The sequence below is a fragment of the Bos grunniens genome, chromosome 15, assembly GCF_055505025.1.
Source record: "Bos grunniens cultivar Pamir isolate PY7600 chromosome 15, Bosgru_T2T1.0, whole genome shotgun sequence".
NCBI classification, from domain to species: Eukaryota; Metazoa; Chordata; class Mammalia; order Artiodactyla; family Bovidae; genus Bos; species Bos grunniens.
Window position 1 is genome coordinate 24,352,194 of NC_141179.1, and position 27,528 is coordinate 24,379,721.

Sequence of the window (27,528 nt, forward strand, 5' to 3'; positions counted from 1 at the left end):
TAAATTTTTCTTTAAAACTAGAGAATTAGCACTGATACAATACTACTAACTAAAACTGCAGGTTTCGTGTAGATTACACCAATTTTTCTACCAATGTCCTTTTACAGTGCTAGTATCTCATCCAGGGACGATTTTACACTTAGCCATTACGTCTCCCTAGTCTCTTCCAGTCCGGGGCAGTTTCTCTGGCTTTTCTTATTCTTTATATCCTTATTTTTTTTTTAAGATATCTTTCAAGTATTTTGTAGAACATCTTTGGATTTGGGTTGTCTGATAGTCCTTGTGATTAGACCAGGGTTATGGATTTGGGGGAAGAACGTCACAGAGGTGAAGTGCCCTTCTCGTTGCATCAAGAGTGCTGGAACATGACTTCACTGGTTGTGTTGACCTTGGGCACTTGGCAAAGGTGATGTCTGCAGGCTGGGGAGAAGCCTTTTCCACTCCACTCTTTTCCCTTTCCATGTGTTGTTCTTCAGACATGAATCACTAAGTCCAGTGGATATTCAAGGGGACAGGAATTGAGTTCTATCCCCAGAAAGGAAGCATCTACATTTATTATTTGGAATTCTTCTGTAATGAAGATTTGTAGGACAGGAATTTTAAACTTTATTTTTGCTATGACTCTACTGGTAGGTAGCGAAGCCTATGGCCCTCTTCTTAGAATAGTATTTTGAAAGTAATGTTTTTATTTTAAAATCAAAACACACACACTACAAAGGAAAACAATTATTTGCTTAGTTTCTCAGTCATGTCCGATTCTTTGCGACTCTTTGGACTGTACCCACCAGTCTTCCCTATGCATGGGATTTTTCTGACAAGAATACTGGAGTGAGTTGCCATTCCCTTCTGCAGGGGATCTTTCCGACTCAGGGATAGAACCCTCCGCTCCTGTATTTCCTGCATTGCTGGTGGTTTCCTTAATGGTGAGCCATCAGGGAAGTACTTCTTAGAATAGTAGTTTGAAAGTAATGTTTTTATTTTAAAAATAAAACACACACATTACAAAGGAAAACAATTATACTGAAATACAATTATCAAAATATTTTTTAAACCAATGTGTGATGTGTTAATAAATGTGTTTGTTTATTAACACATCAAAACACAAGTTCTAGCAGCATGGCTAATAACTAATTTCAAAGTGTCGCTGAACATAAATGATAACACAACTACTGCTGATATCACTGAGATCTGTTGCCTACACTAACAACGAAAGGAGTAGTACCTCAGTGACGAGTCTGTAAAAATAAATGAATAATTATTCCCCAAATAAGTTCACAGACCCCTAGAATTCTATCCACGGGCCCTAGGTTAAAAACTGTTGCTTCAAGTGGGCCCAAGACCACAGAGATGTTCTAGGATTGTGCAAAAGGAGGTAGAATGTACCTGTGCATGTGGTGAGAAGTAAAAGTGATTTCACCTTTTATGATAATGAAATATCACCAAATAATCCATTTATCACAGATTTATTCATCAAATCATTTATTATCATTTCGAAAAAAATAACAGTGGTGAAGATGCTACAAAATTGGCACTCTTGTCCATTACCAATGGCAGGGCTAATGTGTACAAATTTGCCCAACACCACTGAGAAGCAATTTGAAAGTACCAACAACCATAAAAAGACTCAAAATCTTGATTGAGAAACCTACTTCTTAGAAGCTACCTTAAGAAATTAATCCTAACCGTATAAAAAATGTATTTAGAGATGTCTGTTGCAGCAATGTTTACATCGGCAAAAAATATTAACAGTAACTAAAGATTTAAATATGTGTAGAACACTCTGCACATGGACATCACCAGATGGTCAACACCAAAACCAGATCGATTATATTCTTTGCAGCCAAAGATGGAGAAGCTCTATACGGTCAGCAAAAACAAGACCGGGAGCGGACTGTGGCTCAGATCATGAACTACTTATCACCAAATTCAGACTGAAATTGAAGAAAGTGGGGAAAACCACTAGGCCATTCAGGTAAGACCTAAATAAAATCCCTTATGATTATACAGTGGGAGTGAGAAATAGGTTTAAGGGACTAGATCTGATAGAGTGCCTGATGAACTATGGACAGAGGTTTGTGACATTGTACAGCAGACAGGGATCAAGACCATCCCCATGGAAAAGAAATGCAAAAAAGCAAAGTGGCTGTCTGAGGAGGCCTTACAAATACCTGTGAAAAGAAGAGAAGTGAAAAGCAAAGGAGAAAAGGAAAGACATAAGCATCTGAATGCAGAGTTCCAAAGAATAGCAAGGAGAGATAAGAAAGCCTTCCTCAGAGATCAATGCAAAGAAATAGAGGAAAACAACAGAATGGGAAAGACTAGAGATCTCTTCAAGAAAATCAGAGACACCAAGGGAACATTTCATGCAAAGATGGGCTCGATAAAGGACAGAAATGGTATGGACCTAACAGAAGCAGAAGATATTAAGAACAGGTGGCAAGAATACACAGAAGAACTGTACAAAAAAGATCTTCAAGACCAAGATCATCACGATGGTGTGATCACTCACCTAGAGCCAGACATCCTGGAATGTAAAGTCAAGTGGGCCTTAGAAAGCATCACTACAAACAATGCTAGTGGAGGTGATGGAATTCCAGTTGAGCTATTTCAAATCCTGAATGATGATGCTGTGAAAATGCTGCACTCAATATGCCAGCAAATTTGGAAAACTCACCAGCAGCCACAGGACTGGAAAAGGTCAGTTTTCATTCCAATCCCAAAGAAAGGCAATGCCAAAGAATGTTCAAACTACCGCACAATTGCACTCATCTCACACGCTAGTAAAGTAATTCTCAAAATTCTCCAAGCCAGGCTTTAGCAATACATGAACCGTGAACTTCCTGATGTTCAAGCTGGATTTAGAAAAGGCAGAGGAACCAGAGATCAAATTGCCAACATCTGTTGGATCATCGAAAAAGCAAGAGATTTCCAGAAAAACTTCTATTTCTGCTTTATTGACTATGCGAAAGCCTTTGACTGTGTGGATCACAATAAACTGTAGAAAATTCTGAAAGAGATGGGAATACCAGACCACCTGACCTGCCTCTTGAGAAACCTATATGCAGGTCAGGAAGCAACAGTTAGAACTGGACATGGAACAACAGACTGGTTCCAAATAGGAAAAGAAGTATGTCAAGGCTGTATATTGTCACCCTGCTTATTTAACTTCCATGCAGAGTACATCATGAGAAATGCTGGGCTGGAAGAAGCACAAGCTGGAATCAAGATTGCCGGGAGAAATATCAATAACCTCAGATATGCAGATGACACCACCCTTATGGCAGAAAGTGAAGAGGAACTAAAGAGCCTCTTGATGAAAGTGAAAGTGGAGAGTGAAAAAGTTGGCTTAAAGCTCAACATTCAGAAAACGAAGATCATGGCATCTGGTCCCATCACTTCATGGGAAATAGATGGGGAAACAGTGGAAACAGTGTCAGACTTTATTTTTGGGGGCTCCAAAATCACTGCAGATGGTGACTGCAGCCATGAAATTAAAAGACGCTTACTCCTTGGAAGGAAAGTTATGACCAACCTAGATAACATATTCAAAAGCAGAGACATTATTTTGCCAACAAAGGTTCGTCTAGTCAAGGCTATGGTTTTTCCTGTGGTCATGTATGGATATGAGAATTAGACTGTGAAGAAAGCTGAGCATTGAAGAATCGATGCTTTTGAACTGTGGTGTTGGAGAAGACTCTTGAGAGTCCCTTGGACTGCAAGAAGATCCAACCAGTCCCTCCTAAAGGAGATCAGTCCTGGGTGTTCACTGGAAGGACTGATGCTGAAGCTGAAACTCCAATACTTTGGCTACCTCCTGTGAAGAGTTGACTCATTGGAGAAGACCGTGATGCTGGAAGGGATTGGGGGCAGGAGGAGAAGGGGACGACAGAGGATGAGATGGCTGGATGGCATCACCGACTCAGTGGACATGAGTTTGGGTAAACTCCAGGTGTTGGTGATGGACAGGGAGGCCTGGCATGCTGTGGTTCATGGTCACAAAGAGTCAGACACGACTGAGCGACTGAACTGAACTGAAAGATTTAAAATGATGGCAAGTAGGTAGGTGAAGGAGGGAGCATGGATAAATGAAATGCATTAATACCATAGAGATTAAATGATCATTATTATAGCAATGCATAACATGGGACAGACTTATGAGAGGCAAGAGCCATATGGATCCCCTCTAAGCCTCAACTGTCTTTTCTATTAAAAGGGGGAAAATGATACTATCTCCTGAGATTGTCCTATGGCTTCATCAGAGGAAGCCCCTATTGAAGCTCCTAATAAAGGGCTTGGAATATCATGGGTGCTCAGAATGTATCAGCTATGATGATGATACAGTGCCAGATCAATAAAGTGAACTACTACATCATATGCAAGCATAGTTACATCAACCCCAAGAAATGCAGGAAAAATGATAGAAACGAAATATATCAAAATGTTAATTGTAATGGGGTTGCAAGGAATGATTTTATGCTTTTCTCTATTTCCTATGGTATGCTTTCAATATGCTATTAAACTATTAAAACAAAAAGAAACAAAAGTTTTTGATAGAAATACACATGTAACTTTCATAACATTAGGATGGAGTTAAGTAACTCTGAAGCCCTATATTTTTCTGTGTCCTCTTCTCTTCAAAGCCTCAGAAGCAAAAAAAAAAAAAAAAAAAAATCCCACTGCACAAAGCTGGTGCATCTTTATAATATCTGAGTAGTATTAATCAGCCCTAGATGAAAGTGCTCTAAATAAATGATGAATAAATGTTAAACATTCACTGTAGCCTGAATTGTTGACATCATTTAATTACCTACCCAGAGAAGGAATTTACACAGCAGCGGCAGTAGCAACAATAGAAGGAGCTGACCTGAGTTCATGGCAATAGTCGGTAGGTGCTCAGCCAACATTAAATACATGTCTGAACAGGAGCTGACTGCTCAGGAGGTCCCCAACTTTCTCTGCCACTGTGTTTGTCCAGCCATAGGCAGTCTGTCCAGGAGACAGTGATCAAGACCATCCGCAAGAAAAAGAATTGCAAAAAGGCTAAATGGTTGTCTGAGGAGGCCTTACAAATAGCTGAGAAAAGAAGAGAAGCTAAAGGAAAAGGGGAAAAGGAAAGATATGCTCATTTGAATGCAGAGTTCCAACGAATAGCAAGGAGAGATAAGAAAGTCTTCTTCAGTGGTCAATGCAAACAAATAGAGGGAAAAAATAGAATGGGAAAGACTAGAGATCTCTTCAAGAAAATTAGAGATACCAAGGGAACATTTCATGCAAAGATGGGCACAATAAAGGATAGAAATGGTATGGACCTAACACAAGCAGAAGATATTAAGAAGAGGTGGCAAGAATACACAGAAGAACTATACAAAAAAGATCTTCATGACCCAGATACACGATGGTGTGATCACTCACTTAAAGCCAGATATCCTGGAGTGCAAAGTCAAGTGGGCCTTAGAAAGCATCACTACGAACAAAGCTAGAGGAGGTGATGGAATTCCAGTTGAGCTCTTTCAATCCTCAAAGATTATGCTGTGAAAATGCTGCACTCAATATGCCAGCAAATTTGGAAAACACAGCAGTGGACACAGGACTGGAAAAGGTCAGTTTTCATTCCAATTGCAAAGAAAGGCAATGCCAAAGAATGCTCAAACTACCGCACAGTTGCACTCATCTCACAGGCTAGCAAAGCAATGCTCAAAATTCTCCAAGCCAGGCTTCAACAGTACATGAACCGTGAACTTCCAGATATTCAAGCTGGATTTAGAAAAGGCAGAGGAACCAGAGATCAAATTGCCAACATCCACTGGATGGAATAAGCAAGGGAATACCAGAAAAGCATCTACTACTGCTTTATTGACCACATCAAAGCCTTTGACTGTGTGGATCACAACAAACTGGATAATTTTTCAAGAGATGGGAATACCAGGCCACCTGACCTGCCTCCTGAGAAACCTGTATTCAGGTCAAGAAGCAACAGTTAGAACCAGACATGGAACAATGGACTGTTTCCAAATCAGGAAAGGAGTTTGTCAAGGCTGTATATTGTCACCCTGCTTATTTAACTTCTATGCAGAGTACATCATGAGAAATGCTGGGCTGGAAGACGCACAAGCTGGAATCAAGATTGCCAGGAGAAATATTAATCACCTCAGATATGCAAATGAAACTATCCTTATGGCAGAAAGTGAAGAAGAACTAAAGAGCCTTTTGATGAAAGTGAAAGAGGAGAGTGAAAAAGTTGGCCTAAAGCTCAACATTCAGAAAACTAAGATCATGGCATCCGGTCCCATCACTTCATGGGGAATAGATGGGGAAACAATGGAAACAGTGAAAGACTTTATTTTGGGGGGCTCCAAAATCACTGCAGATGGTAACTGCAGCCATGAAATTAAAAGACACTTGTTCCCTGGAAGAAAAGCTATGATCAACCTAGACAGCATATTAAAAAGCAGAGACATTACTTTGCCAACAAAGGTGCATGTAATCAAAGCTATGGTTTTTCTGTCATGTATGGATGTGAGAGTTGGACCATAAGGAAAGCTGAGCACTGAAGAATTCATGCTTTTGAACTGTGGTGTTGGAGAAGACTCTTGAGAATCCTTTGGACTGCAAGGAGATCCAACCAGTCAATCCTAAAGGAAATCAGTCCTGAATATTCATCGGAAGGACTGATGTTGAAGCTGAAACTCCAAACTTCGGCCACCTGATGAGAGAACTGACTCATTAGAAAAAATCCCTGATGCTGGGAAAGATGGAAGGCAGGAAGATAAGAGGATGACAGAAGATGAGATGGTTAGATGGCATTACCGACTCAATGGACATAAGTTTGAGCAAGCTCCGGGAGTTAGTGATGGACAAGGAAGCCTGGCACGCTGCAGTCCGTGGGGTCGCAGAGTCGGACACGACTGAGCGACTGAACTGAACTGAGCCAGTCTGTCCACACGGTGGCAGTACTGCTCCACACAAGGTAGAGATGGGGGGCACTCTTCACCTGGAAGTCAAGGCCCAATTCCCCTTCCTTTTTCAGGCAGAGTTGACCTGGGATCTACAGAAAGGCTCCAAAGGAGGACCCTGTTCAGAGTCACCCTGTCTTTCCCAGTGGAGCGGGAGACGTGGGCCTGGGCTACAGGAAAGATGCATTCATCACCCGTGGAGGGTTGGACCAGCCTGTGAAACCGCTGGGGCACCCGTACTGAGGTTGATACATCCATGACATGGAGCTAGGGCCAGAGGCTCCTGGGATAGTCCCGGATGAAGTTGAAAACAGCTCTCCAGGGAAAGCTGATACCCGGGAGGCAACGTGGTGAGATATGATATTACAAACTGGCAAGAGTGGGGGTGGGAGGTATACTCAGACCGGGTTTCACATCTTGGCTCAGCCTCTGGCAAGTAACATGACCTCCCTGGCTACATTTCTTGTCTGTGAAATGGGAATAGGAACTTGCAAGGCCAGTGAGAGACTGAAGTTAAATAAATCTTACAAAGGACATAAGTGGGATGGCCAGCACATTGCAACTCAGTGAGTGTGGTTGCTATAGTCATTGTCACAATTGCAGTTGTTAATAATTGTGACGTCATTAATTATGCATAGAAATCCCAAGAAAGACTCTTGCCCACTATGGACACAAATAAATAAGTAAATAAATCTGTGACTAGATCCTGAAATTGTTTCTCTATCTCTAATAAGGCGAGAGAGCAAAGGGTGGGTCCAAGAGGCAAGAATTTTAGCTGTTTTTCAAAAAATGGACATATGTTTGGGGGAATAAACTCAAATGCAGTTTTTGAATTCTCTTTAGGGAGGGAAGAGACAGTGCTGAATTCCTCGTTTCTTTCCCTGCCAAATCTTGAAGCCAAAGTAACTGACTGAATTGTAGTCCCAGCACCCTTCATGAGGGGGTTGCCCAGAAGGACAGCTTTGTAGTCTGTTCGGGTCCAGTCTCCAGGCTGACCTCGTCTGCACCTTCTCCTGCCAGGAGACAAATGTACAATTCCTTTATTTCTCAGGCAGTTGTCCTCGGGGGAAAAAAACACATTTTTTTTCTTCTTTATTTCTCCTAAGTTTATAAAGTATGATTGATGAGAAAAGGCAAACAGCTAGAAGTGTTACACAAAGAGAGAAGAGTAAAAGAGAGACAGCTTAAATGATCTCCAAGTCCAGGTTCATTACACAGTGAAAATGACCGACTGACTGTTCTCCAACTTTTTACTGAGGACATAAAGAAAAAGTAAAATTTAAGTACCACACAAGGGATTTAGGTCAGATGAAAGTAGCAGTTGTGAAAGCATGATTCATCAAGGTTCTCTAGGGGGAATATATTTGAAACACGTCACCTTTCCTGGTGGCTCAGTGGTGAAGAATCATCCTGTGATGCACGAGACCTGGGTTCAACCCCTGGGTTGGGCAGATCCCCTGAAGAAGGAAATGGCAACCCACTCCAGTATTCTTGCCTGGGAAATTCCATGGACAGAGGAGCCTGGCAGGCTACAGTCCATAGGGTCACAAAGAGTCAGACATGACTGAGTAAAAAACAGCACATGAATTTTAAGTCTGTTTTCCTCAATATTGGCAGACTTTGACACTTAAAATATCAATCATATAAAATGTGTAAATAATCATAATCTATTAATACGTCAGTGCACAAGGTCCCTAGGTTTTGTCATAGTAGCAAGCAAAGAACAATGGTCTGAATGGGCATGTTGGACATGAAGGGCTATGTTATGCTATGTAACAAAGGGGTCCAAAATATTTGCTGATCACAAGAAATGTCTATTCCTCACTAGTATCACATGTCCAGCAAAGGTAAATGGGCATCTCTGGTCCTCGTCCTCTCATTCAGAGCCTCAGGCAGACACACACTCCGTTCGTTCTCTGGCTGCAGAGCAGGGGGAAGGGCCGGCTACATACGGTAAGCCACACTCTGGCTCGTAAAGGCTTCTGCCCCTTTCACTTCTTCTGACCACAGTTACAGCACTGAGCAAGTCACCTGACCACAGAGAGGTAAGATCCTGCTGTACACGTACCAGGAGGAAACCTGGCTTCTTTGTGGACAGTCCATCACCACCCAGGCTTCCTAGGACTTCTGACGCTTGACAGTGATCAGTCTCATACCGCAGTACATTTTGTGACTATCACAGCATTTGTCCTCCAGCATGGAGCTCCCTGGGAAGACTGAAACAGAGAAACTATAAACACTGTTATTCCTTTCCCATCTAGAGTAACTTAGATCTGAGCCTTTCTCCGTGCAGAGCAAGAGATTAACTCACTTCTACAACACATCTCTTTTTTATAGTTCCAACTGAGCACGAGGTGCTGGGAGTATTAAGACAAAATAAAGCAAAATCCCTTCTCTCAAAAGATTCGTAGTCTAGTTATCCTGTTGGGTGAGGTGTGGGCTTCACAGAGACCCACGTAGATGTCACCAAGATGGAGGTGACTTCGAAGATGCCTCAAGAGCCTGTGGAGGCTGCGTTCTGTTATTCCAGCCTGACCTAGGAGCACACACACCTGCCCCCTCTTTGGCATGCCTCCTGCTGAGATCCCTCTCCTGTCTCTTGCCTGGACTTTTCCCTAGTCTCTCCCCTACTTCACACTCCCTGTGGCCCCCCTCCCTGATACCCTGGGCCCTGCCCACATCTCTGATTGGCTCATCTCTTACCACTCCTGCCTTGAACTTCTCTGTTTTCTCACACATATTTCCTGCCTCCTAAATTTCTGCTCAGTCTGTCCCCTGTGCCTGGAACACTCCCCACACACTCAGCTTCCACATTAACTGTGTCAATTGCTATTTCCATGGGCACTTGCCTGACACCATTTTCTCTTCCTTAATGGCTAGACTGTTCTTATCACATAGTCCTGGAACAATTTGTTTATGCATCCACCTTCCTCACTGAGCTGTGTGAGGACTGGGGCTCTACCCCAGACTTATAGTAGGGTTAAAGCAAATACTCCAGGGATGTTTGTTGATACTTCTGTTGCAGAGAATCATGATGATCAGTGAAAGATACTGAAGCATGAAAACATCCCATATTTAGGACAGGATTCAGAATGTGTGTGTGCGGGGAGTGGGGGTGGGGGGGTGTGCCATAAAATGGAAATATGATTTGGAAGAGAAAAAAAATAATTTCTAACGTAAAACATTAGTCATGTGCTTTTATTTAAGGGTTTCGTGTTTTTGTTTTTCTTTTTTGGTGTGGACTATTTTTAAAGTCTTTAATGAACTTGTCACAGTATTGCTCCTGCTGTTTATGTTTTGGTTTTTTGGCCATGAGGCATGTGGAATCTTAGCTCCCAACCAGGGATCAAATCTGCACCCCTGCATGGGAAGGCAAAATCTTAACCACTGGACCACCAAGGAAGTCCTTCACATGCTTTTTAATTATGTGATCTCAGTGCCAAACTTCTCTGGTGTTTGAGTTCTTCAGACAACAAATTATTTTAAAGTTGACATGTTTTATTCTAAAATATCACCATTTCTATTTTGCATGACATCATTTGGACTATTTGAAAATATGTGTAATTTAAAAAATCGGAAATCAAGTTTTAAACAGTTGAATAAATGAATTGTTGTTCAGTCATTCAGTGGTTCTGACTCTTTGCGACCCCATGGATTGCAGCATGCCAGGCTTCCCTGTTCTCAACCATCTCCCAGAGCTTGCTCAAACTCATGTCCATTGAGTCAGTGATGCCATCCAACCATCTCATCCTCTGTCATCCCCTTCTCCTCCTGCCTTCAATCTTTACCAGCATCAGGGTCTTTCTAATGAGTTGGCTCTTCACATCAGGTTGCCAAAGTATTGAAGCTTCAGCTCAGCATCAGTACTTCTAATGAATATTCAGGACTGATTTCCTTTAGGATTGACTGGTTTGATCTCCTTGCTATCCAAGGGACTGTCTTCTCCAGCACCACAGTTCAAAAGCATCAATTCTTCGGCGCTCAGCCTTCTTTACGGCTGAATAAAGGAACAGTGCCTTGCATATCAGATAACATTCTTTCACTGGGAGTGACAGAAAACCCAACGTAACAGTTACTCTAACAACACAGAAGTCTGTAGAATCCCAGAACCTGACATATTGTTGAGGTTAAATAGCTTTGCTACCCAGAAACATGGAGTTCAGTAGTCCAAAACCAGTCCAGTAACTCCATGATCATCAGTCAGTACACGGGTTCCTTCTACCGTGTGGCTTTTCCATCTTCAGCATACCACTTCTAACTCATGGTCCAAAATGACTGATCCAACTCCAGCCATTGTGTCCACATTCCAACCAACAAGAATAAAAGGTAAAGAGAAGGAAACCTTTTTTTTTTTATGACATTATCTAGAAGTAGCACCCACCACTTCTGCTTATATTTAATTGACCCAGTCATGTATAAGGAAATAGTCATAGGTAAGGAGAGCCGGGAAATACAATCTGTTCTAGGTGTCTCTGCTTTGCTAAAAGCTGGAGGATATCAAGAAGAGGAGAGTAACTATGAAAGGACAGCTGATTTACTCAACATCTACACTTGAATAACTCATGGGCATCTTGCACTGAATATCAATCTGAACTCATTATCTGGCTCCCCACCTGATTCTCCTCCAGTTTTCTGCATCTCAGCCAATGGAGAGCCCTATTCTGGCTCAAGCCAGAAACCTAATGCCATTGTTATCATCCCCTTGCTTTCATTTCTCCCTCCAAAATACAACTCAAATTCATCTAATCCCCTCTGTTCCCTCTACCAATACACACTGTCAACAACTTCTGACATGTCTCCCAGTGTTCCTCTGGCCTCGATCCAGATCATTCTCCACATTGCAGCCAGAATAATTTTCTAAAATGAAAAATCTGGCATGTCACTCCTCTCCTAAAGTCCCTTGGAAGCTGTCTGTAGCACTTAGGAGCAAGACTCGGAACCCCTCAAAGGCCCTGTGTGGTCTTGGCCTGGCTTCATCTTGCACTGCTAACTTTCTGCGCTCCAGGCTACAGCCAAGCTTGGCTTCCTGCTGATGCTTCGTCCTTGGCAGGCTCCTTCCTGACTGTCCATGCAGTCCCTCTGCTTCCACCTCCTTCTCCAGCTGGTCAATGCCCACTGATCCCTTAAGACTCAGCAGAAGCATCATGTCCTCAGGGACAATCTCCAAGGTTTGAGACTAAACTTTCATAGTACCCGTTGCTGGGCTTCCCAGGTGGCATTAATGGTAACGAACCCACCTGCCATTGGAGGAGACATAATACCCTTTGGTACTTTTGTTTTTCACTCTTCACATCTTACAGCTCTTATTACAATGAGAATTTAAGTGATTATTTGTTAATTGAGCTTTAACACTCCTTAGATGATAAGCTCTTTGAGTCTGATGACCAGATATTTGTAATAGTTAAATTTATGCATTGACTTGACTGACCCACAAGTACTTAAATATTTAGTTAAACATTATTCAGGGTTTGTCTATGAGGGTATTTCTGGATGAGATTAACACTTGAATCAAGAGCCTGAGTAAAGCAGACCGCTGTCCCCAGTGTGGGTGAGCCTCAACCAATCATTTGAAGGCCTGAATAGAATTCTCTCTCTCTCTGTCTCTGCCTGACTGTATTTGGCTGGGACATGGGTCTTCTCCTGCCTTAGGACTCGGACTCAGACTGGAACCTACAATGGCATCAGCTCTCCTAGTTCTCAGGTTCTTGGACTTGGCCTGGGATTCACTCTATTGGATCTCCAGTTTGCCAACTACAGATGACTGTACCCATCTGAATGCAGAGTTCCAAAGAATAGCAAGGACAGATAAGACAGGCTTCCTAAGTCACCAATGTAAAGAAATAGAGGAAAACAATAGAATGGGAAAGACTAGAGATCTCTTCAAGGAAATTTGAGATACAGAACATTTCATGCAAAGATGGGCACAATAAAGGACAGAAATGGTATGGACCTAACAGAGGCAGAAGATATTAAGAAGAGGTGGCAAGAATACACAGAAGAACTATACAAAAAAGATCTTCATGACCCAGATAACCATGATGGTGTGATCACTCACCTAGAGCCAGACATCCTAGAATGTGAAGTCAAGTGGGCCTTAGAAAGCATCACTACGAACAAAGCTAGAGGAGGTGATGGAATTCCACTTGAGCTATTTCAAATCCTCAAAGCTGATGCTGTGAAAGTGCTGCACTCAATATGCTAGCAAATTTGAAAAACTCAGCAGTGGACACAGGACTGGAAAAGATCAGTTTTCATTTCAATCCAAAAGAAAGGCAATGCCAAAGAATGTTCAAACTACCGCACAATTGCATTCATATCACACACTAGCAAAGTAATGCTCAAAATTCTCCAAGCCAGGCTTCAACAGTATGTGAACCGTAAACTTCCAGTTGTTCAAGCTGGTTTTAGAAAAGGCAGAGGAACCAGAGATCAAATTGCCAACATCTGTTGGATCATTGAAAAAGCAAGAGAGTTCCAGAAAAACATCTACTTCTGCTTTATAGACCACACCAACGTCTTTGACTGTGTGGATCACAACAAACTGTGGAAAAACAGATGGGAATACCAGACCACCTTACCTGCCTCCTGAGAAATCTGTATGTGGGTCAAGAGGCAGCAGTTAGAACCAGACATGGAACAACAGACTGGTTCCAAATTGGGAAGGAGTACATTAAGACTGTATATTGTCACCCTGCTTATTTAACTTATATGCAGAGTATATCATGAACTCTGGATGAAGCTGAGCTGGAATCAAGATTGCCAGGAGAAATATCAATAACCTCAGATATGCAGATGACACCACCCTTATGGCAGAAAGTGAAGAACTAAAGAGCCTTTTGATGAAAGTGAAAGAGGAGAGTGAAAAAGTTGGCCTAAAGCTCAACATTCAGAAAACCAAGATCATGGCATCTGGTCCCATCAGTTCATGGCAAATAGATGGGGAAACAATGGAAACAGTGAGAGACTTTATTTTTGGGGGCTCCAAAATCACTGCAGATGGTAACTGCAGCCATGAAATTAAAAGACACTTGTTCCCTGGAAGAAAAGCTATGACCAACCTAGATAGCATATTAAAGAGCAGAGACATTACTTTGTCAACAAAGGTTCGTGTAGTTAAAGCTCTGGTTTTTCCAGTAGTCATGTATGGACATGAGAATTGGACTATAAATAAAGCTGAGCGCTGAAGAATTGATGTTTTTGAACTGTGGTGTTGGAGAAGACTCTTAAGAGTCCCTTGAACTGCAAGGAGATCAAACCAGTCAATCTTAAAGGAAATCAGTCCTGAATATTCATTGAAAGGACTGATGCTGAAGCTGAAGCTTCAATACTTTGTCCTTAAATGTGAAGAACTGACTCATTGGAAAAGACCCTGATGCTGGGAAAGATTGAAGGCAGGAGGAGGGGATGACAGAGGATGAGATGGTTAGATGGCATCACCGACTCAACGGACAGGAGTTTAAGCATGCTGGGCAGTTGGTGATGGACAGGGAGGTCTGGTATGCTGCAGTCCCTGGGGTCGCAAAGAGTTGGACACAACTGAGCGACTGAAGTGAACTGCAGATGGTGCACTTTACAGCGTCCATGATAATGTGAGCCAGTTCCTTAGAGTAAATCAATCTCTTTTTCCTCTCTCTCTTAAAATGTGAATGAGTCCATTGTCTCATGCTCTAAATCCTACGACTCCCTGGATAATAACCAACTTATCCCTTTGGACTAGGCGCCTGGCACTTTAACCAAAATTCATGAGAAAGTGCCATTTCTCTATGTGACACATGAGAAAACTTAAGATCAGAGTCGTCACGTAACTGTCTTCTCCGAAGATCTCATCTATACCAATAAGCAAGCCTGACTCTCCCAAGTACCGCTGTTGACCTTGCCCGTTTGGGGCCAAGGATTATTAAACTAATGGAAGTGACACCACCGCCCCTGCCCCAATCCTAGAGGAGAAAGAGGTGAAAACCTGGCGCTCATTCAGGCATCAGCGCAGGTCACTTGGGCTTTTCTGCCAGCCCCGTCCACATTTCCTTCGTGCTGATCGGAGATCCCTAGCCCGAGCTGGCCCTGAACTTGGCTGCGCGCTCCCGAACTAGAGCGCGGGGGCGGGGCGGGGCGGGGCTTCGGAGATAGAGCCACGCCCACCTTCGGGCCCGCTCCTCCCCGGTTCCAGTCGGCCACCGCCAGCCCACAGCCGCCATTTCCTGTCCGGACGGTGGCGCGGTCAGGTAACTGCAGCGGGGTGGCCCAGCCTGCGCATGTTCAGGTCTAGTCCTGATCTCTCCGTCAGAACTGAGCAGAGGACACTAGTTTGGGCTCCAGTGGATGGGACGGGATCAGCTGTGGGCTAGGACTCCTATGGCGGGCACTGGGCGGGTGGACGCTGTGGAGCAGTTGCTAAGCAACGATGTCGCGTCCCCGCCCTCCTGCGCCGGGTGGGCGGGGCGTGTCTGGGCCCCAGCACACTTTGAGGCTCCAGGCGACCCGCAGGCTTCTAGCCGGTGAAGCGCGCACTGCAGAACTTCTTGGGCCTCCCCTCGCCCTGTCCTTCTCGTCCCGTCGTGGGTTTGCTGGCTAGGCAGGGAGCGCCCTCAGACCCCGCCCTGGGAGCCGAGGGCTTGGTGCCTGCCCCAGGGTAGTTCTCCGGCCTTCTGCCCCTCCTAACCTCGAGCACGTTAACTCACTTGGCTAGGCCTCAGTTCCACCAGAGCCTAAATTGTTAGAGCTGGAAAGAAGCCTATGGATCATTTAGTTAAGCCACAAGTCCCCTGCCCTGATTTACAGATAACGATGCCTCACAATAACCAGTCATCATCGAGAGTGCCTGGCACTTTTAATTAGTCTGCAAATAGCCCTGTTTGCTAGAACCAATGAGGCTTATAAGGCTCAGAGAGGTTGTGACTTTAGCTAAGGTAGCACAGCTTATATAACTGGTGGAATCTCAAAAGAGATCAAATAATTCACAGCTTGTTCCTGGCAGATTTGGAATTTCCAATTAAATGTGGCTTCGAAGACTACTAAAGACTATTCGAAGACTATTAAACCTAACTGTAATCAGAATTACTTGCTTAGAGAGTGCTTAGAACTGTACACTTCTGGGTACTCTTTCAAGCATACTGAGGGGGTCTGGGCTAAGGCTGAGGAATCTGTGTACTAAACCAGTTTTTGCTTGATTTTTATGATCTGTGGGTGGACCTTTGGGAACCACTGGCTACAGCATGAGGCCTTTTCACTCAAAAACAGCTAAGAGGTGATCCAGCTAAAGTACTTGGAGAGAAGAAGATAAGGCTGGACTATCAGGTTCCAGTCCCTCAGTCAATTTGTAGCTTCTCTTCACTTCTCAGAAACAAGCCCGAGGCTTATATTTTAAATAAATTTGAACATGTAGATGCAGATTACCTGTTTCTGGTTACCCGTCACAAGGTCAGGTCCAAACTTCTGGCTGGGCCAGCCCGTCAAGATCAAAGTCAAGGGTTTGTGTCCCCTATCCCTGGTGGCTTGTCTGCTGCTCCCCCTGGTCTCTTGCACACCGGATCCCTTATCAGCAGTCAGTGTGGGCCTTGTAGGGACATTTTGCAGAGCAGTTTCCCCATTGGAGGAGGCTGGCAGCTTTCTGGCAATATCACTACATGTAATGAGTGTTCCTTGGCCTTAACAGGAGTCAGAATGAAATAGATCACCCGGCTTGTTATTCATGACTTTTGTAAACACAAATCTGTCTTTAAAATAATCACTTGGCTCTTGGTTTTAGCAGGCTAATAAGCCTGACGAATTCTGTTTAGTGTTTTATTATTATTAATTTTCATCGTCTGTGCTGCCTCCCTCAGGGATTCTGGTTCACAATGGCTGACTATCAAGAGGAAGACTTGCAGAAATTTCTTAAAAATGTGGATGAAATCAGTAAGTACCAGTAAATCCTATACAAATTAAATTTTACTCTAGGAAAGTGGAGTGCCTAAAGAGAGATGATCACTCTAAGTTAGTTCCTGGGTTGCCTGACAGGTTTATGACTCTTAAGGAAAAAAAAAAAAAGTCACTGAGATTAAACAGAAGAGGGTATTGAGAAGCAAGTAATACTGAAGACTGGGGCTAAAATTTTCTGGCTGTTAATTGGTATCAGTGAAGCTGTTAATATTCTGATTGGAATTCAACCACTCTTCTCCGTATTCTTTCCCCTTCTGTGTAGAAGCAGGTCAAAAGGAGCTTCCGTTTCCCCATCACCAGTGAGCCTAGCTCTTCCGTTTGAGGTCACTCAGGAGCCTCATTGATCTGGAATCTGTCTTGTCTGGGGGGAGAGCCATTTCTGGTTTTGAGCTGCAGCACGTGCGTTTGTATTAAGTCACTTCAGTCCTCTCCGACTCTGTGACCCTGTGGAGTGTAGCCCACCAGACTCCTCTGTCCATGGGATTCTCCAGGCAAGAATACTGGAGTGGGTTGCCATGCCCTCCTGCAGGGGATCTTCCCGACCCAGGGATCGAACTCGCATCTCTTATGTCTGCTGCGTTCATAGGCAGGTTCTTTACCACTGGTGCCCCCTGGGAAGCCCTTTGAGCTGCAGAGGCAAAGTCAAATGGCTTCCCTTAGTGTCCATCACATTACATGGACGGCTCCTGGTTGCCACACCCCTGTCTATTCCTCTAGGCAGGAACACCCTTCCGAAGCTCAGACAAGCTCTCAGAGGACACGCTGATCACACAGACCATCATACAGGAGATTCCGAAGTACCCAGTCCCTGTTCAGACTTCAGGGAGCTTGTTTGAGGGTCAGTCAGTTCAGTCGCTCAGTCATGTCCGACTCTTTGCGACCCCACGGACTTTTAGAGAGTAGAAACAAGAAAACCGACAATAAGGCAAAACTTATCTAATAGAAACATATTGAAGTTGTCGCTTCTCACAGGCTGTGTGGGTCCAAAGAATAAAATCGTTTTAAAAATAGTCCAGGCAGCTTCATAGATGATTCATCCTTGGTGTGTTCTCTGCGTTTGTCACGGGCCTCTCCTCTATGTTGTTCTGGCCTGGCCCACTGTTCACCGCTTTCTCTGCCGGTGGTTTAGCCCAAGCGTGTGGTTTTAGCTCCCACCCTTGTTGATGACCCCACATCCCAATTGCCACCAGCCGCGTTTTTGATCTTCAGCCTCTATGCCAACTGCCACATCCATGTGTCCCTCAAACACCAGGAGCTTCCTGTGTCCAGAGTTCAGTTGATTGTCTCTTTCCTCTCTGTCCCCCGACCCCTAATAAAACTTGCTTCTCCTACCCTCCCCATCATTCTCGTCTCACTTGGTGGCACTATCATCCCCTAAATTTACAAGTCATACTGGCCTACCCCTCCTCTCTCAGCCCTGAATTTAATCAGCCCTCGGATTTGCTTTCTTTCTTCAGCTCTGTCCTCTCCCAACTTCCCTTTGTTCTGCTTCTCTAATCCAGACTATTTCAACAACCCCCTGATTGGGTTTCCTACCTCTAGGCTCACACTCCCCACAGAGTAATGTATCTAAAATGCAAATCTGACCCAGACACTTCTCTGCTTGGATTCTTCCCGCAGTCACAATAAATTTCAAGCTCTCATCAAGGACCTGAGTCCTCCCGTGACCCTACCCTTGCCTCTCGCCTCTCCTTACCTCACACTTGAGCAACAAACTACTTCTGTTCCCCACACACCCCCCTGAAGCTCCTGCTCTGCCTGTTGGCTTTCTTCCCTCTGCCTCTTCATCTTTATTTATCTGGCTAACACTCATTCATACCCCAAGTTCATTCCCATACCATTGATGTCAATACTGTATGTAGAACTTTCTGTGATGACAGATATGTTCTATAATCTGCAGTGTGCACGATGTAATCAATGGCCGCAGGTGGCCATCGAGGGTTTGAAATGTGACTAGTACTACTAATGGAGTTCCCCTAATGTTTCATTTATTTGTAGTTGTTGTTTAGTCGCTGTCATATCCAACTCTTTTTCGACTCCATGGACCCTCCAGAGTAGCCCACCAAGCTCCTCTGTCCATGGGATTCTCCGGGCAGGAATACTGGAGTGGGTTACCATCTCCTTCTCCAGGGGATTTTCCTAACCCAGGGATTGAACCCATGTCTCCTGTTGGGCAGGCGTATTCTCTGCCTCTGAGCCACCAGGGAAGCCCCAGGGGTCAAACCTTCATCTCTTGCCTCTCCTACATGGCCAGTCAGATTTTTGACCACTCTGCCACCTGGGATGTCTTATTTCATTTATACGTAACTTAAATGTATATAGCCACATGTGTATAGATTCTATACATTCATTTCTTGGGTGCTCATTATGTATTGAGTGTTGCTAGACCCTGGATGCTAAAGCTGAAACTCCAGTACTTAAAGCTGAAACTCCAGTACTTTGGCCACCTCATGGGAAGAGTTGACTCATTGGAAAAGACTCTGATGCTGGGAGGGATTGGGGGCAGGAGGAGAAGGGGACGACAGAGGATGAGATGGCTGGATGGCATCACTGACTCGATGGACGTGAGTCTCAGTGAACTCCGGGAGATGGTGATGGACAGGGAGTCCTGGTGTGCTGCGATTCATGGGGTCGCAAAGAGTCAAACACGACTGAGCGACTGAACTGAACTGAACTGAAGGTAAATCTCCATACAGACTCATGGATATTTAATACAAAACTATCATGTCTGTTTTCTTGCTCAAATTGTTTCCATTTTGACCACTGGGAGCTCTTTTGATCAAATTTTATAATTTTCTCCATAAAGGTCTTGCATACATTTTGATGGATTTATTTTGGTATTGTAGATAAAATATTCTCTATTCTAGGAGGTAGGGGGGCTTCTGTGGTGGCTCAGGTGGTAAAGAATGTGCCTTCAGTGCAGGAGACCCAGATTTGATCCCTGGGTTGGGAAGATCCCCTGGTGAAGGGAATGGCTACCCACCCCAGCATTCTTGCCAGAATCCCGTGGACAGGAGCCTGGCGGGCTGCAGTCCATGGAGTCACAGAGATGGACACGACTGAGCGACGAACAGTGCTACTGCTTGTGCCACCTGGGATAGATCAAAATCCCCAGAATGTTCCGTGTAGAATTCAACAAGCTGATTCCAGAGTTCACATGAAAGGGTAAAGGGCCACGAAAGTGCAGAAAATTTTGCAGAAAAATAAGAAGGTGGGATCCCCCTACTAGATGCTCAAGTTTTTTTATAAAGCTGTAGTAATTATGCATGGCAGTTTTGGTGCTGAAAAAGACAGGTCATCCGGTAGAACAGAATGAAGAGCCCTAGAGCAGGTTCACACATGCAGCATGAAACAGGGATGACGCAGTGTATCGGCGAGAAAGCAGCGACTCTTAAACAAATGGTGCTCCTGTCCTACACAAAGTCAGCTCCAGGGGACTTCCTGGTGGTCCAGTAGTTAAAGACTCATGCTCCCACTGCAGGGGGCACAGGTTTGATCCCTGGTTGAGGAACTAAGAGCCCTGCATATCCGCACAGTCAAAAAGAAAAAGAGCAAGTTGGCTCCAGGTGGATTAAATACCTTAATGAGAAAAACAAAATGTTGAAACTTTTAGAAGACACACAAGAGTGTATTTGTAAACTTAATATACACAAAAGCATAAGTCATAAGGGGAAATATTGGTACATTTAACACATAGAAAATCTCTTCAATGGAAGGTTCCATAAAAACAAAAACACACCATACCCAAGTAGAAAATGTTCACAAATATGTATAACAGTCCAGAATATATAAAACAATCATAATAAGAAAAAGGCAAACAACCCAATAGAAAATAGGAGCAGGCAATTCACAGAAAAGGAAATCCAGATGGCCTACAAACCAATGAAAAGATGCTGGATCCCAGTCACATTCAAGAAAAGGCAAATGACAACATTAAGGAGATAAACGCGTTATAGTGAAAGCGACATGGAAGTATAACAACAAGTGTGAACAAGGATGTGGAGGCACAGGAACTCTCGTGCACAGCTTGTAGGAATACAAATTGATATAGCCTAAAGAATATGTCACATATGTGCATAGGGAAATATATACATGTATTCAACTCAGCATCTATTTGGAATAGAAAAAAAATTAAAAACACCTGGAGGTCCATCAATAAAAGAATGAGTAACCTATTTAAATAAGTGAAATGAATCAACTGGAACTATTTGTATCAAGAACATATCTCTAGAGCATACTAAGAGAAAAAAGCTAAGTTGCAAAAGAATGCAAGATGTTTAAATACATGCGAGATGTTAAGATGTTTAAATACATGCATTTACACAAACTCTGTAGTAGGTGAATACGTTTTGGGAGTCTAATAAACAGCATTGTGATTATAGTTAACAATACTGTACACTTTAAAGTTGCTGAAAGGGGATCTTAAATGTTCTCACCACTCACAAAAACAAATTGAAATATGAATATGTTAACTCATCTTGGTTTGGGAATCATTTCTCACTGTATACCTGTATCAGATGACCATGTGGTACACTGACTTACACATTGTCATGGGTCAATTGTATCTCAAAAAAGCTGGGAAAAATAAAAGTCCTTCCCCATGAAATTTACTGCACCATCATTGATATTGAATAGGGTCTTTCTTTTTGAAGACCTTATGTGAATGATTCACCTGATTTCTCCTCTAGCCAGTTTAATTCAGGAGATGAATTCTGATGATCCAGTCGTACGAGAGAAAGCGGTCCTTGAGACAGAAAAGAGACTGCAGTTTACAGAGGGGGGCCGAGAGGAGGACGAGTGCAGGACCACCGTGAACAAGACCGTGATCAGTCCCCCACAAGCTCCCACGAAGGTGCCCTTTCCTTATTGTGGAGTTATCTATGTGGACACAGCAAGGAAGCCTGCATGAAACAGAGGAAGGAGTGGTTTAATCTCAACTGCCTGGTGAGGCTGAAATAGACTTGTTCTTTAGAATCACTCCATTTTTCACAAGGAAGTATAAACTCTGATATATTTTTCTTGGTCTTTCTGAGTCATCCTTACACAATCCTTTTGGTTAGTTTTAATGAAAATTTGGCCTCTCCACCCACTGAGATTAGGACCATTTTTAAGCTGTTAATGTAACAGTTTACTAACTCATAGTTCCAATTCATACAGCCACAGCTAGAGTCCCTGGTTTCTGCAGACTAGCCCCATAACAACTATGCCATAATCAGATCTCTTGATTTAAAGCAAGCCCCCTGAATTTGCAGCCTTCTAGAATTATGGTTAAAGGAAAGGACTCTACTCCCCCCCTTGAAATTTATCTGCCTTCTTGGTTTGTATATGTGTAAATAAGAGAGTAGTTTTTGAAATTTGTTTCTTTGTTTTTATGATAACCTGTGCCCTGCAGGATGCAGATGAAATAAACACAGGTAAGGACAGCATCTCTCTTCCCAATGTGTATTATTCATTTAAAGTCAGTGTTTATTGATTGTGGCTTCTAGACCCTTAAATTATAGCCTCTGGGCTTACAAACAACCATAAACAAAAACCTACTGATCACCCAATTCTGTTACTAGTGGTCAGAGAGGATGGTGCTCAGAGGATTTTTCCTGTGTTCTGGCCAATCTTTTGTACACTGAATTCAGTTATTCTGTTTCATCCAATTTACTCTTAGCTACTCAGAAGGATCCAGAGAGCTTCTCAGTTGCTCAGCTCAGCAGCTCATTATGCTAAGTGGAACCAAAAGAGTCCGTCTTCAAAGAAAAACTCTTTTAAAAGGCATAATTCAAATTTGAAGCACCGACATAGTCATCATGTATAATAATACATCACACGGATTCCCATTTAATGTCAAATTAAGAAAATGTCATTTCAGTTGTCTCTGAAATCTGTGTGTGTGTGTGTGTGTGTGCGTGCGCACGCATGCACCCACATGTGTGCGTGTGCCTACATGTGTATGCATGAAACGTGTGGCTCTAAAACTCTAAAGTGGCTTTCTTCTGAATTTGAGCTAAAGAACTGATTATAGTATTTGGATTTTTCTTTTTTAATATTTGAAATCACTCTGTTGTCAGAAGCCTTCTTGGCATCTCTGGAGAAAGATGCAAAAGAACGTGCCAAAAGAAGAAGGGAAAACAAAGTCTTAGCAGATGGTAATTGTCAGTCTTTTCACTTTTTAATGGCAGGGATGATTTGTGCTGGAAAAAGCAGGGGAGTTTATGCTGCTGTTTGAGGACCTCAAGATTCCCAGTGGGTGGGTTCAGAATGCGCCTGAGGCAGTGGGACCTGGCCAGGCAGAAACCTGTTTCCTGTTTCTGCTGCAACAGGCGGAGAGGCAGACACAGCCCTGAGATAGCCTCCACAGTCAGACCTGTTTCTAAGGCATATCGCTGAATGTAGCAGCACTAAAGGATGCTTGGAAAGTAGGGAGGGATGGGAGTGAGGTACCACTCTCTAGCCTGAGGCACAGATGAAGATGTGAAAAAGAAAAATGAACAAAGCTGGGTGAAAGTGAAAGTTGCTCAGTCGTATCCGACTCTTTGCAACCCCATGGACTATATAGCCCATGGAATTCTCCAAGCCAGAATACTGAAGTGTGTGGCCTTTCCCTTCTCCAGGGGATCTCCCCAACCCAGGGATCAAACCCAGGACTCCTGCATTGCAGGCGGATTCTTTACCAACTGAGCTATGAGGGAAGCCCCAAGCTGGGAGAAAGGAGAGAGGAAATAAAGGAAAAGAAAGAGCTGGGGTTGTGTGTGTGTGGTCGTGGAATGGGGGGGATACATATGACAGAAGAATACTTTCAGCATTTACTTTATACCACTCAGTGCCATGTGCCCTGCAGATCCGAATGATTCCATATTTGCTAGAAAATTAGTCGTTTGAATCTCTTTATTAGACACTGAATGTGTAGATTTGCTCTTTGTGGCAAGCTTGGAATATTCCGAGCCTTGAGACAGAAACATTTACTTTTTCTGAGAAGCTGCTTAGAAGACTTGGGGAGGATTTATATAAAAGAAATCGACCCAGAATGATCTGCAGAGAGAAGGAAGTAACAGGCCCCCTTTGGATGGATGGACGTTCTAACCTTCAAAGTAGAGTTGGAAAATCAGGGCAGTGAAGCTTGAAAGAATTTTCCAGTGTGTGGGGAGAGCTCACCTGTATGACTTCTATTCTCACAGCCCTAAAGGAAAAGGGGAATGAAGCATTTGTCAGAGGTGATTACGAAACGGCCATCCTGTGCTACAGTGAGGGTTTGGAGAAGCTGAAGGACATGAAGGTGCTGTACACCAACCGAGCTCAGGTCAGTGAGGCAAGGGTGTGTCCACGGGATTTCCCCAGGGAGCAGCAGCCATTAACCTTGTGAAAGCAGAGAAGGGTGAGACTAGGTGGTACCCGCCGTGTGCTGGTAAACGCGTAGCAGCCGGCTCTGGTTGGGCTGGGGGTGGAGGCTGATCTGCATGGAGCATTTGCCAATTTCCATGGTGTAAATACTCTTCACTATGCTCCAGTTTCAAGCTACCAACTTGGACTCATTAAAGGAGAACTTGGGAATAGCTACACATAATCAGCTGTCTCCATAGTAAAAGTCACCCATCTCCTCACTGACGGTCCCCAGGCACTTCACCCCGTGTATAGCTGAGAAAGCCAGTGGAATGAGATAGCCTGTGAGACCTCGGAATTCTGCCACCACTGACTTAGTTCATCCTCTTTTTTGATGCCAGTTTAAGGCTGCTAAGGGTTACTCTCTTGTTAATTTCTTACTCACTGTATGAATCCCTCCTTGATTAAGATTCTGTGATTGGGTATACTAGAGCTAATGGTCCTGAGCCAATTTCTCAGAAATTTTGAGTTTGTAAAACCCCCGATACTTCCATTTAATATCACAGATGAGCTCAGATTTCTGGAACACCAGATAAAAATCATTACCTTGATGTTTATCATCTACTCCTTAATGAAGGGACGAGATGAATAGTTTTCAGTTGAAACAGAAATGTCACCTGTGACCTTATCTTTGAAAAGTGCTTGCGTTTGTCTATGGGAGAGCTCTCTCCTGCTCAGGCCTGAAAAATTGGCAGATTCGTGGACATGATTATCTGATGATCAGAGTATGTCAGCAGGGCCTGGGTGAGATGAACTTGATGCCATGTCATTGACAAGGAGAGGATCCTCGTCAGCTCCAATTTTGTAACTCAGGATTAAGAATACCCTGCTGTGGTACGTTGAGGAAGAGTGCAAGAAACAGGACGTCAGCCGTCCAAAAAGGCTGGACCGTGGCAATGATTTAATGATAAATAAAATCCAAGCACAACGTAAACTCGTTAGTTCACCAGTTTGGATAAATCAGTCTCGAGTTGAGGTGTCATTTACCTACCCCCATTTGTGGAGAAAAAAATATAAGGAAGAGAATCGGTAAATAAAATGGCCAGAGGTTGATTTTTGCCATGTCCATTTTATCGCCCTCACGAGATTATACACTTTTTGAGGGTAAAAACTGCCATATACTTTTCCCCCTAATGCTGTGCTTATAACCGATGTTCAATAAATCCTTATTAAGTTATATAACACTTGCTGGAGGCACAGAAAGTCCACTTGAGGGAGTGAGGTTTCTGTTGACACGTCAAAAGAAACAGCTATAAATACAAACAATTAATATGATAATTATAGTTCTTTTTTATTTATCACAAATTTGGTCTCCAAACCATTTACCTCCGGATGCTTATTCAGTCTTGTTACTCTGAAGTTACTTGAAAGCTGTAAAATTGAATTCCTTTAGAAAGTTATATAATGCAGACCCTACATCTAACTCACATGGTCTATACCCTGATTACTCTAAATTAGTTACATTTTTACTGTACTCAAGTTTAAGCAGTACTTTGATTAGTTCTGGAGAACCACATTAAGAATGACTGTGGATAAAAATAGGTAAATGCAATGAAAAGCTTTAGGGAGGCAATTCCTTCCTCTTTTCCCAAAGAGAAAGCTTATTCAGAGACAAATAAATACAAAATGTGCTGCCTGGTGTTAGGAACCATTTGAACCATTGACTATTTTTAAAATGCCTCCCTGTATGCATGCGGAGTTAGAAAACACTTAATAAGGACCCTGTGAATTGAGTGTCGCTGCTTGCTAGGGAGAAAACCTACCCTTCCATCGCTTTGTTTTTCTCCCGGAGCTAATGTTATGATCAATAGATTGCTGGTGTAATTTAGATAAATCAGGAGTTTAATTGCCATTTGGAAAAGTCGTTCTTTTCAAAATGTGGAAAAACAAAAGCAAACAGGAAATTTAGAGGGTGTTGAGTCCAAGCTTTAAAAGAGAAAAAGAAGGAAAAGTGAAAGGCTGTGTAGAGAAATTGTTGAAGCCCATACAGAGTCTGCATCCTGAATAACAATGCCGTAAAGTCATGACTGAAGTTGTCTAGAAGGACGCTAGTTTCTTCCTCACATCCTCTGACTTCCAAATGAAACCCCAAACCCAGAGGAAAGGATGGTGCTTTATATAGAACAGAGAGCTCAAAGAGTCATCATCTTCAATTAGTACCAAATCCCTATTAATGAAAGCACTGCCTAGCAGCTTCCTTTCTATTGGTACAAAGAGCTGCCCAGCAGAAATTCCATTAACCTGCTGTTGCCTGCTCCCCCCTCACTTTGGTTGACTGCTTAGATTTCTCGTGAATTATAACACTAACTCATAATTGGTTTGTCCATGTAGATATCACACCTGATTTATTGTTCAGAATGTCACAGTGCCCTGGTACGGTTTTGGTCATGGGCAAACCTGTTGTTGGTGACTAATGGGACCCTGGGGCCTGGTTTTCCTTTCTTCCAATAGGATGATCACTGCTGCTTCTTAGGGAACTTTCCGAAAGAAGAGCACTTAAAGTCTACTTTGTGCAACTTGACAAGAATTTATTAAGCGTCTTTCATATCCAGTAATTAATACAGAGGGTTTAACAGCCTTGGTGCAGACTTTCATTTGCTTATGTGCCACAGTTCTTGGAAACTGTAAATGATCTAAATTCTTAAGTTAGTTCAGTTTGAGTGAATCACAGAATTCTGAGTTAATGCCTGATTTTCAAGATTTTCCTCAATTGTAGGGGATCCCAGAAGAGAGCTGCAAGGCATTTGAAACCAAGGGCTCCTGGGGATAGTTTGACTCTTATATGTCAGCTCATTTCCTACATGAGCTCATTTCCTGTATGAGCTCATTTCCTGTATAAACTCCTCCTCCTTGCTGCACTCAGGAGGAAAGAAGCAAAACTTTTTCTTGATCATATTTTGGTAACAGCTTTATTGAGGTACAGTCGCTATAACCAATAATTCCCCTATTGAAAATGTACAGTTCAGTGGTTTCTATTCACAGGATTGTACAACCCTCACCACAACCAATTTTAGAAAACATTTTCATCGTCCCCCAAATAATCCCATACTCTTTAAGCTCCTCAATCCTTTTGTCCTCCCCCACACCAGCTCTGGGTCACCACTAATCTACTTTCTGTCTCTGTACACCTCTATGCACCTGACTGTTCTGGGCTTTTCACGTAAATGACATCATCCAGTATTTATCCTTATGTGTCTGGCTTCTTCCGTTCAACAGTGTTTTCAGGGTGCATCCGTGTTGCAGTATGCATCCGTACTCCCTTCCTATTTATTGCCAAATATTTTATTGT

At 43.2% G+C, this 27,528-nt stretch overlaps 1 protein-coding gene across 12 annotated transcripts in view; it reads left to right on the forward strand.

Annotated features, from left to right (window-relative positions):
* Nucleotides 1-15,112: 15,112 nt before the first annotated feature.
* Nucleotides 15,113-27,528, forward strand: part of TTC12 (tetratricopeptide repeat domain 12) — a 47,856-nt gene continuing 35,440 nt past the window's right edge. For 3 of the 12 annotated variants that reach the window (XM_086339263.1, XM_086339269.1, XM_086339268.1), the window contains exons 1-6: nucleotides 15,113-15,175; nucleotides 16,775-16,847; nucleotides 21,560-21,723; nucleotides 22,264-22,285; nucleotides 22,931-23,008; nucleotides 24,038-24,159. Coding sequence is in view for 8 of the 12 variants with exons in the window: in XM_086339269.1 (XP_086195395.1) it covers nucleotides 16,790-16,847; nucleotides 21,560-21,723; nucleotides 22,264-22,285; nucleotides 22,931-23,008; nucleotides 24,038-24,159 (444 nt within the window). In the remaining 4 variants the exon portion in view is untranslated. Of the gene's footprint in view, nucleotides 15,214-16,774; nucleotides 16,848-21,559; nucleotides 21,816-22,263; nucleotides 22,286-22,930; nucleotides 23,009-24,037; nucleotides 24,160-27,528 lie in introns of all 12 variants that reach the window. The other 9 variants (XM_086339259.1, XM_086339265.1, XM_086339256.1 and 6 more) reach the window with 8 other exon arrangements.